Raw genomic sequence first — 10271 nt, forward strand, 5'->3', positions numbered from 1 at the left:
AAACGAAACACAATACCGTTAAAGGAGCTAAATGGTACAAACAGACATGTATGGTACCTCGAAAAAAGTGATGGCCGCTCAGATTAGAGCGAGCATTTACTCGTAACTAGTCTCGTGCGATTAGATATTGTCTTTGTCTGAAACGTGTGGTCTCGTTGCATGATTTTTAGTGGTTTGATATCACGCTGCCTGAAGCTTTTTCAACCGTTTCACATGTTTTACTGCATCTGTTCTCAATGAAACAGTTTTCAAGAGAATACAAATGCTCGAAGGGGAAAGCTAGATGTGCCTCCAGCGCACCAATAAATGCACAACGCTTTGTTTTTAACTTGCGCTTCCATTCAAATGCCGCCTTGCAAAGACTTAATGATGAGAGCTGTAAACCGATAGCGAAGCGCTGAGACACTAACGTCCTTCACGGAAAACAATTCAAGTCAACCAGCGACTGAAGAGGGCAAACTGCAGACAATTAGCATTTGAATGGAGCGACGGGGGAATTTGTGGGGAAGATACCGATCTGAGAACGGCTAACGTTACAACCGGGAGCCGCAAGAATCCACCGGGTAACGAAACCGCGGCCGGCGGCCCAAGAAACGCGGCGTGTCAATGCTGAGATTTAAAGTCTTTTGAGTGCGAAACATTTACTTCCATCTAAACTTTAAAGGCGTCTGTGAATGGTTTGCTATTGTCGCTTCAATAAAAACATGCTGCAAAGTATCCAAACTCCTTAAACCCTGCTTTTTTATTTTAATTAATAGTTAAGTTACTTATCCTTCAAAAATAAGTAACTTAATTCATCTGATATTATTATTTTTGTCTTAAAATCATGACAAAATCTTTTTTTTTCTCAAAATTATTCAACTATATTTTAAAAATCTAATTTTTTTTCAGCCCAAACACCTAAACTTTTGGTTATCTTTGCATAGGGGGAAGTTTAGTCATTAAAAGGTAATACACAGTTGTGACATCATCCATTTATATATGTTCACCACAAGAGAGCAGCAACACTTTCCTGCTATTTTCTTTGTTGCTTATGTGCATTTATTATTCATGAGTGATTTTGGCAGCTTCAAAATAAACAAATTGTTGCTTTTGGAAAATATTTATTTGTATTCTCTAAATTGAAAGGGAGCATACATTTATACATTTAATCAAAGATCACTAAATGCACGAGGAAGACACTGTACACGGCGTTGTTGAGCTACACACAGTAGTGCTTTTGGTCAAAATGTCCAAAATGAAATCATAAAAAGAACATACACATATTTACATTATAACATATCGGAAAATTCATACAGAATATACATATTTACATAATAAATAGCTTCCATGTGGAGGGAGAAGGCATCAAGATTTGGGCACTTGGCAGCTCCAACTTGTTCGTTCTGGCTGGTAAATAAAATCTCTCCTGAAAGACAAACAAACGATTGTTAAGAACTTGATTATTATAAACTAAATAACACAATACTATATACGTGTTGAAGCACATTTTACAACGATGTCACTGAGAGATGCCACAGAGGGGCTGAAGAGTTATTTAAATATATTATTCTGTATTATGTCGGATGAAAGGAAAAGATTCAGGAGACCCAGAAAGCAAGTTTTCTATGTCAGTGAGTTAAATTTGATTAAACAGGAGAAAGACCACGAGACAAAACTCCTCCGAATGTCTCAATATCAGGTTTATGAGCATAAATATGTGTAAAAAAATAAATAAAAACTCAACACTATTTACGTTTGATAAAATGTCGGAATGTCACTTAAAATAAAAATTCACAAACGTCGTCATGAAAAAAAATGCTTCTCCAAGGATTTCATAGCATCTTGTTTTGGGTCTTTCTGAGCCGTTCCCGGATCTGTTCTACTGACATCCCTAATTCGTCTTAATGTCTTCCAGCTGTGAGCAGCTCCTCTGTTTCCTTTGTGCAATGCACTGTGGGACAATAGAGCACACCAAGAGCAGACACACTAAAAAAACACATTTTTAAGTTTGCACACACACACTTCGCCAGTACGAACATACTTCATACTCAAACCCGGCTTAGTCTGGATTTGGGACACAGTTCACGTCTTAAAATTACATTTTGAAGCTGCATGCTTTGATATTGTAAACCCTTGGCGGTCCAGCGTTGGCTTGTGGTGCATTTCTGCTGGATTTGATACTCAGGCAGGTCAGGCAGGGTGAAGAGAGAGGGGACAACATGCAGTAAAAGGTCCTTCAGACACTTCATTTCGCTTGACTCACTCTCTCCGGTGTGATGACGCGCCGTTTTCCCGACACAGTAGCCCCTCGTCACACGGGCAGATCTGGTTGATGCTGAACGCCAGGCCGCCGTCGGGGACGTAGCAGCTCTCGGCGCGGCCCAGGCGCCTCTTGCACACCTGCTCGCCGTGGTGCCGCGCGCAGCACATGGACGCGCCGCAGTCCCTGTCCACTTTACACCTGGCCCCTGGGTTTGGTAGAAGTACATAAACCGGTTATTCGAGGTTGCAAATTGCATTGAAACCTCCAAAAACCGACAAGGTTCCCACGCTCTCTCACCCTCCTGCCCGTTGGGGACGCTGCGGTGGCACTTCCCGAACATGCAGCTGAGTCCGCGGACGCACTGGGCGTCCCTCCGACAGTAGTGGCCGTCGCCTCGCAGGGGGACGCAGCGGCCGAAGTGGCGATCGCAGGAGAAGCCTCGTCCACAGGCCCTGTCGTGGTCGCACTCGGCCTGGGGAGAAAGGAAAGGAAAAGAGGTAAAAAATCAAGAAGGTTTTTTCATGCTTTCTAAGAGTATGGACAACCACGCAAGGGTGTCCGTTAGCTTACCGTGGCCGCTTTGGCGACAGCCGCGCTTTCTCTAAGTGCCTTGGCCCCTTCTTTGGGGGGGTTGTGGGGCATGTTGAGCATCCAGGCCCAAATGCGAGCTTCGGTCCGGTCGAAGCAGAGACAAAGGCAGAGCGTCCAGAGATTGACAAACATGTCCGCCGACCAGTCGATTCAAGCGAATTAAAGTAAGTGAGAGCGAAGCAAAGTAAAGGATCCGCAGCTTTAAAGTCCCAGTAAATGTGTGGAGGATCAGGACGGCACGCGGTTCAAGTAGTGACAGTGGCTTTCTCCTCTTTCCAGCGCGACTTTTATAGGTCACCAGGTCCTCCCTCCCCTTCTCCACAGGGCCGTTTGTCCAAGCAACAGGGTTTCGGAGGAGACAATTAGTTGTTAATGGATTAACTAGATTGCCTGCAGCCAAGGAGCACAGTGGCGAAATGACCAGTCGTGGTTGGAGCAGGGAGAAAAGGCAGCGAGGGGGGAGATGTGTGGGAGGGTGGGTGGATGGACAGCACACAATGGAGCCGCCACCTCCGCGTGGTTATCTCTGCCAGACAAACAAACGAGGAGGACAAAAGGAGGACAAACGCGCGACATGTTTGGCTGCTCGCTGAGTGACAGCGTAAAAGCCGCCGCCACCGCCTCTCTCTGCCCCAAAACACTGGGCAAACACTCCTGGCTCCCCGACCTCCGAGCGCCCCCCCTTCCTCTCCGATCCTATCCCACTCCAGACCCCACGCTGAGAGCAATTTGCAGAAGTGCACCCAGCAGACGACCCCATGATCCTCATTAAATGTAATTACCATCAGCCATTAGTTCTCCGGGGAGTGAGGAGGGAGACAAACAGATTCCTTAAGTTTCTTCTTACTTGTCAAAAACAATTTAACTATAATCCAGAAGAAAATTGTCAAATGTCCCTTGAAAAACATAAAGAACGTAGCGTTCAGACACATAATCGTGGACGTTTTTTCTCTGAGCGCAAGGTCGGCAGCAGACAACGCGTTCGTCTTTCTTTTAAACTGTGCGTGACCTTCTTCCTGTCTGAAGTCCAGCTGCTATACAGCTTTTTCCTCACAACAAGTGGGTGTAAGTCAGGATGTCCTCCACAGCTGCTGACTTTACCTGAAAAGTGAGCGTGGGCTTGGAAAAGGTACCCCGTGAGAAGACGGGGGGGAAAAAAAGAGAGGTTTATAACGCTGTGAAGGTATTCCAGGTGTTTTTTTGTCATTGCATTCATCTCATTGAAATGAAGAAGGGACGTCCTGTTGGACTGCACACCACCTGTTTGTCCGCCATGTTGGTTTCCCCCGGCACACACCAAATGGTGTTCATCTTCTTCGACCAGTAAACGCCATTTTCTAGCATAAAATAGTTCACTCCGGATGGATAAAACAATCAACAAACACGTGTCACTATGAGAATTATTGGCCGGCTAGCACCGATCCCGATGAAGACAGGCACCGGTGAAGTCTGTTTTAAGTGTTTTGAAGCTGCATATCGTCTTTCTGGTTCTTCAGAAGGACTCAAAGCAGTTGTTATGTTTCAGCTTCCCCTCCCCCGACAAGCGCCTGCATCAGGTAACAAAAACAAGAACACAAAACCTCAGATGGAGGTTGGATAAAGCTCTTGGACTTTTATATGTGGCACAAGGCTGAACACATCTGCAGAAAACATCAGTAGAAATCAATACTTTCAGTGAGCGTGAGTGTTGACGAGAAGTCTGTTCAAAACCCATTTTGGACAAAATTTAACCACGAGAACTCGATTGCTGACTTGATTTAAGACGCACCAATGGTGTTAAAGAGTACATGTGAACGATACGTCCACATAATATGTTTTTTTGTATTGATTCATTGACAGTAATTGGCGGTAAATTAGAGAAATCAGAGAGAATGCATTCATGTTGGCTCGAAGGGATTTTTACACTAAGCTGGTGTGCAGCATTTATAATTGGATGAAATGTACGATATATATTCAAAAGGTATATAACGTTATATCGTATACTGCATTGCATTGTTTGTATGTGTGGTTTGTACACATTGTGCAGTGTTATTTCTACACTTGACTTCTTTTTTACTTATTCTACTTTTCTTGACGTTTTGAAAAGAGTATTTTTTTCGTGCATGAATGAGATTGAAACTCACATCTTAATAAAACACAAGCATTTAATAACTCGCCGAATAGCATCTACGGGGCTCATAATAATATTTCGTCTCCGAGCTCCAGCAGCTCGTCGCTTCATCTCATTCAGGCGGGGTCACAAGCCTCCAGGCCAACCAGTAGCCCCAGTAAAGCTCGCCCAATGGTTGTTACCAAGCAATGGCGAGCATTTGCTTTTTGGGGAAAGAACAAAAAAAAGTCCGAGGCGACGAGTCTGATGATCCCTCCAAATAGGATTGTGGACCGTGAGAAGGACTGTATTGTCAGCACTCATAACTTCTGTGTTTGGGCTTCACATTAGCATTCACTGCGTCATTAGCATCCAGTGTGTTTTGGCTCAGACTTACAGGAGATGCCGAGATAATTGCACGTCGTTTACTCCACAGATTGGTTACGTAGATACCGCGGTGTCTGCGCTCGTCCAGGTAGTTAAGTCCTTATCAGAACAAGCTAACGCAGACTAATGACGTAATTGGCGGTCAATTAGACGGCACAATAGCGGCCGCTGGATCAATTAGCGATATGGAAAATAGGTGTTGGAGCGGTGGTGGAGCTCTACTGTGAGCGATGTCCTGATTTATGAATGGAAATGCATTCCAGCTCTATCGCGTCGTGAGTCACAGAGATTTATGAGAGTCGATGTGTGCAGATTAATTGCGGTCAGACTGAAAATATTTCGCAAACCTTTCCTGTGTTTCGCAACGTATGAGCTGAATTCACTTCCCTTCGCTAAACAGTCGGGGTTTTTTGGGATCCTCTTTTTTTTTTCTGTGACTAAGATTCCCGGCTCCGTGTTGTTGAATTACAACTCCCACTCCGCCTCCTCATCTCGCTCTACATTCGTACCGACAGCCAGATATCCCTCCTGTTATTTACCCAATGCTAAAGGAAGATAACAGTCTCCAAACACTCCTTAACATGCACCCCCTTCCCTCCCTCCACACACACACACCAGCGGTAATGACTCTGCTAATGACGTCCGTAATGAATGCCACAATCAACATTGCTGTGGGTCTTTGCAATTAGAGGCTAACAAAACCAACGGGCAGGGTGATGTTGCTCCATTGTAATGGACCTCCACCCCCCACGGGGAGCTCTGCATGGTGGAGGAGAGTCTGCCTTTCCCAGCGAGACGAAAACAAGTCCAGTGCAGGAACTAGCTGACAATTTTGCAAGCGGTGAGAGCACGAGAGGACAATGGGGGTCGACGTATTGTTTTTCTTCCCAATAGGTGTGCAAGCTACGATTGTGTGTTTGTGACGCGCAAAAATTGACAGGACTTTTGTAGGAATCGTCTCTTGTAGGCTATCACACACATTTTATACGAATTTTAGGATTTGAGGATTCATTGTGGAGGGAGGGGAGACGCCATATATCTCTTTTTTTTGTACCTGGAAAAGAGACAGAAGTATGAGGTCGATTTGAATGTTGGAAGGTAGAGAAATGGTCGAGAACCGACGCCTGCACTCAATGTGTGCAAAAGTGTGTTTTTAAAACTAATCAAGCAGCCGGCGAGCAGTCCTGAATGTCCACGTTCAGGAACACTGTGTTCTAACATTTACTTCCACCCATAAATCTAAATTGAAGTCACATTGTAAACGAGGGGTTACCGGGCAGATGTTCCACACCGTCAGGTCACGGGTTTAAGATCCCTCCTCGGGAAGGGAAGCGAGGCGGCAAATGCAGACAGTGAATGTTACACAAACAAAACATCTCCAGGACAAGTGGAATACTATACTTCAAAAAAAGTCACGTAAACCTTATTTGGGGTTGATAAAGATTCAAGATATTTTTATTGTCATATGCACAAATAACACAGTTATTCTATACAATAAAAAGCTTATTTTGCTCGGTCCTCTTAACACAGAATCACAATAAACGGTGAAAAAAGGCGCAAAATATAAAAGATATAACAGTATTGCACAAAAATATAATAAATAAATAAAAAAGAGCAGAGATAAACTCAAATGTAAGCAAAAAGCTAAAAAAAAATTTAAAAAAAGGACCAATTTTAATTTAATTTTAGTTTGTTTATTGGGATAAAAGGTTGATGGTTTTATTATAAATTATATTATAATAATAATAATAATACAAAATTCTAATAATTCTAATATTTTACAAATCTTTTTTTAAGAGTTTAAAAAAATAAAAAATCTTTACTTCTGTTTGAATTTCCATCATCATCATCATCGTAAAAAAAAATAAAAAAATAAAGTAAAACCCTGAAAACCTGTATTTCATGTCTCGGTAACTTAATTCTCATTGGCGGCTCGTTGGCCGGGTGTCATCTCAGGTGAAGGTGACCACGCCCGTGTTCCCTTGTCGGGTCACAAACAGCGACGAAGAAGACAAATGCATAACGAGTTAAGTGACTCACAACCGAGGTCTTGACTGATTTATTATGAAATTGGACGAGGACACCGCGCGCAGACCCAACCTTCACCGGGAAACCCGCTAAACACGCAGCGGCTTGTCGGTTCCCATCAGCGCCCGTGGGCCTCCCGACCAACACATCTGTCCTTTATTATCGTGTAAACACGGTGGCAGTAATCCTTTAAAGACTCATTTTGACAGAGGAGGAAAACAAATAATGGCAATAAAATGGGAGTCATTGTTTTTTGGGGGGGGTCGATAGGCAAAAATAAATACACTTACCTCATGGTTACGTACACACGACCCAATAAACCCAACCTGGTGTCAGATGTTTAAACTGCATTTCTGGTAAGGTTTGAATAATGTTCCCGAGAGAAAAAAAAAGAAGCTGTTTTCAATTGTAACAAGACAGAAGAGTTGAGTCTCCCTCGCTGTAATGGGAAGCAGCCCCTGTGTCTGCTTTTGTGCCAGGTTTTAAAAAGAAAAATAGAATGAATAAAGGCCGCGATGAGAAACTGGAGCAAGGGTCACTGCATGGTGGCCATTAATCACAAATCAGGCCACTCGCCATTATTTGGATTTTTTAAATCCCTTTAAACAAAGAAAAAAGCGACAAATAAGAACAGGATCTGAGAGGAGAAACATACTTTCTTGTCTTTTCCTCTCGGTCCGTGAACTTTCAGCTGTCGGAGTTATTTTTGTCTCTACTTCTGATGCCAATTTCCTTTTTTTGGGGGGAAGAATTACATCTCGATTCTGTACAGTTGAGCCAGCGATGACAACTTGGGTTCTCAGCGATGCCTCGCCGCCGCTGCTGTTGTTGTAAACCCTCTTCATCGGACGGCTTGTTCCCGTCTAACATGAGCGATGCATTAAAACAGTCACGATGTGGAAGAAATCTCAAAGAAATCAATGGAGCCTTTTTTTTTTTTTTGTATTTTCTCACCGCAAAAGAATTGCTTCAGCGGGTTGTTGCACCACGTCAGCTGCTATGTTGTCAACATCTGCTTGCCCCATGAGATCATGGATTGTGTGTTGCATCCTCTGGTTTCCTCTGTAGTGTGCGATCAGCCGTTGTTTTGGAAAATCTTTGCTGTGTGAGCAAGTTGGAGTGAAGAAGCGTGATGCAATTGAATTTTTTTTTAAATGGGCTGCAGAAATGAACATTTGTAGAAATGCAACTTGACGTTGAGCAATCAGACAACCTGGCAGACGTGTATGAGGAAGGGGGGGGTAATGTTATTATTACTCTTAACCATTTGGAAACCGTTTGAAAATCCAATTTTAAGTCCCAGCATGCCCCATCCAGACAATCTTTTGGCATAAAAAAAAGGATTTTTTCCATTTTTGAACCGGACACAGTTGTTTGACTGACACTCCTTCCTAACAGGCCAAGTCTCTGTTTTATTGTGATTTAAGTCCTAATCTTTCCAAAAAGGTGTCTTATTGACCGCTCCAGGAGGTAAATCTGGCTCATGTCATGCTGGATGTTCATAGTTATGATCAAAAAATCTTTTAAAAGTGATTTTTTTGCAGATATACATTTTTTTCCCAAGACTTTGCTGAACAAATTCATACAATAAACACAAGTATTGGCATTAATTTGGGGTTCCTACGACGACTCAAACACTGGAGACAAAACTGGTTCCACAGTTTTCAACGGGTTAAACAAACAAAACAAATCCGGTTGAAATTAAATCGATGGACGCCATCATGTTGTGAAAATCCTAAAACATCCTTTTAGCTCCTGGCTGATTTTTCTTAAAATTGCACGCTTGTACTTTTTTTTCTTTTTTAATGGACTTCTCGCATGAATCAGCAAAACACTCCATGGTCAGTCCAAGCCGGGGAGGTCGAGAGGAAGAAGTCAAGTCATTTGGAACAACTTTACCGGACTCTTAAAAACAAAATAATCTGCCCGTTTTTTACGAGGAGACAGAACCCATTCTGCCCACTGGCCGGCTGCACGCGCTGGCTCGTTGAAGACTTTTCATTAAATAAATACATGAAGTCATTCATCACGTCTTCAGACTGCAGCGCTGTGAGCTCCTCTCGGCCCTGCGACGACCCTCAGCAGCTGAGATGATATTCCTCCTGCGTTTGATTTATTGAATAAAACTGACGTCATGATTGTTATGTTTCTTATTTATCCTGGACGTTTTCCGCACTCGGATTACCTTACGGCCCAATATCGGAGCACCAAATGAGCCAAGGAAGAAAACCTCTTGATCCCGGCCCAGTCTGTTTGAAACACCTGCTAGTGTTACCTTCAGCTGATCTGTTTGCCGTTCTTTTGGTGTCCTTTATGCACGCGTCATTAATATACCTCGTGGACGCTGGTACAGAAGCAGAGGTTTTCCTCATCGGCTTCTTCAACAGCTGTGCAAGAGTTTGTCTGTTTCTTCTCTGCGACGCACCGCAGGACGTCTTCCTTTCTGCAGCCCGTCCACATTTCCAGCTCTTGGTTTGCTTTGGAGGTGGAGAAGAGATAGGAATGAACTGTTTTACCTCGCTATCAGATAAACTTTTAATGTAAAAAAGCTGTGCAAAGCTCAGTATTTGTCAGGTCCAATGAATGTAATGTGCATGAACAAGAGGAACTTATATCAGAATCAGCTTTATTGGCTTCGTGTGTTTACACAAACATGGTATTTGACTCCGGTTTCACGTCGCTCTTCGTCCTTATATACGTACACAACACACAAGATAAACACAACACAGACGTTTCAAGACAAAAGAGACAATTAAACCCAACTAAATGAAGTAAATCGAAGTTTGTTTTAACACTCAACTTGACCCTTGACCCTGAAAATACAGCGTTGGATCAATCCATGTCACATTTCTTCGCTCAAGATGTCACCGTCACAGTTTGTTTTGGTTCAGCTCGCCTCCACACGAGGGAGACATACTCCTCTCAGCGCCA

The 10271-nt window shown here is 43.3% G+C and overlaps 1 protein-coding gene across 1 annotated transcript; it reads right to left on the reverse strand.

Moving 5' to 3' along the window:
* Positions 1-2241: 2241 nt before the first annotated feature.
* On the reverse strand, positions 2242-3119 carry LOC137789228 (dickkopf-related protein 3-like). The gene is made up of 3 exons (XM_068582572.1): positions 2816-3119; positions 2543-2717; positions 2242-2450 (listed from the first exon to the last, which is right to left on the reverse strand). Exons 1-3 carry the CDS (start codon positions 2966-2968, stop codon positions 2242-2244), a joined length of 537 nt encoding a protein of 178 aa, XP_068438673.1. The 5' UTR covers positions 2969-3119.
* Between the last annotated feature and the right edge of the window lie 7152 nt (positions 3120-10271).

The sequence above is a fragment of the Clinocottus analis genome, unplaced genomic scaffold (assembly GCF_023055335.1).
Source record: "Clinocottus analis isolate CAN_PGR_092001 unplaced genomic scaffold, fCliAna1.0.p SCAF_19, whole genome shotgun sequence".
Taxonomy (NCBI): Eukaryota; Metazoa; Chordata; class Actinopteri; order Perciformes; family Cottidae; genus Clinocottus; species Clinocottus analis.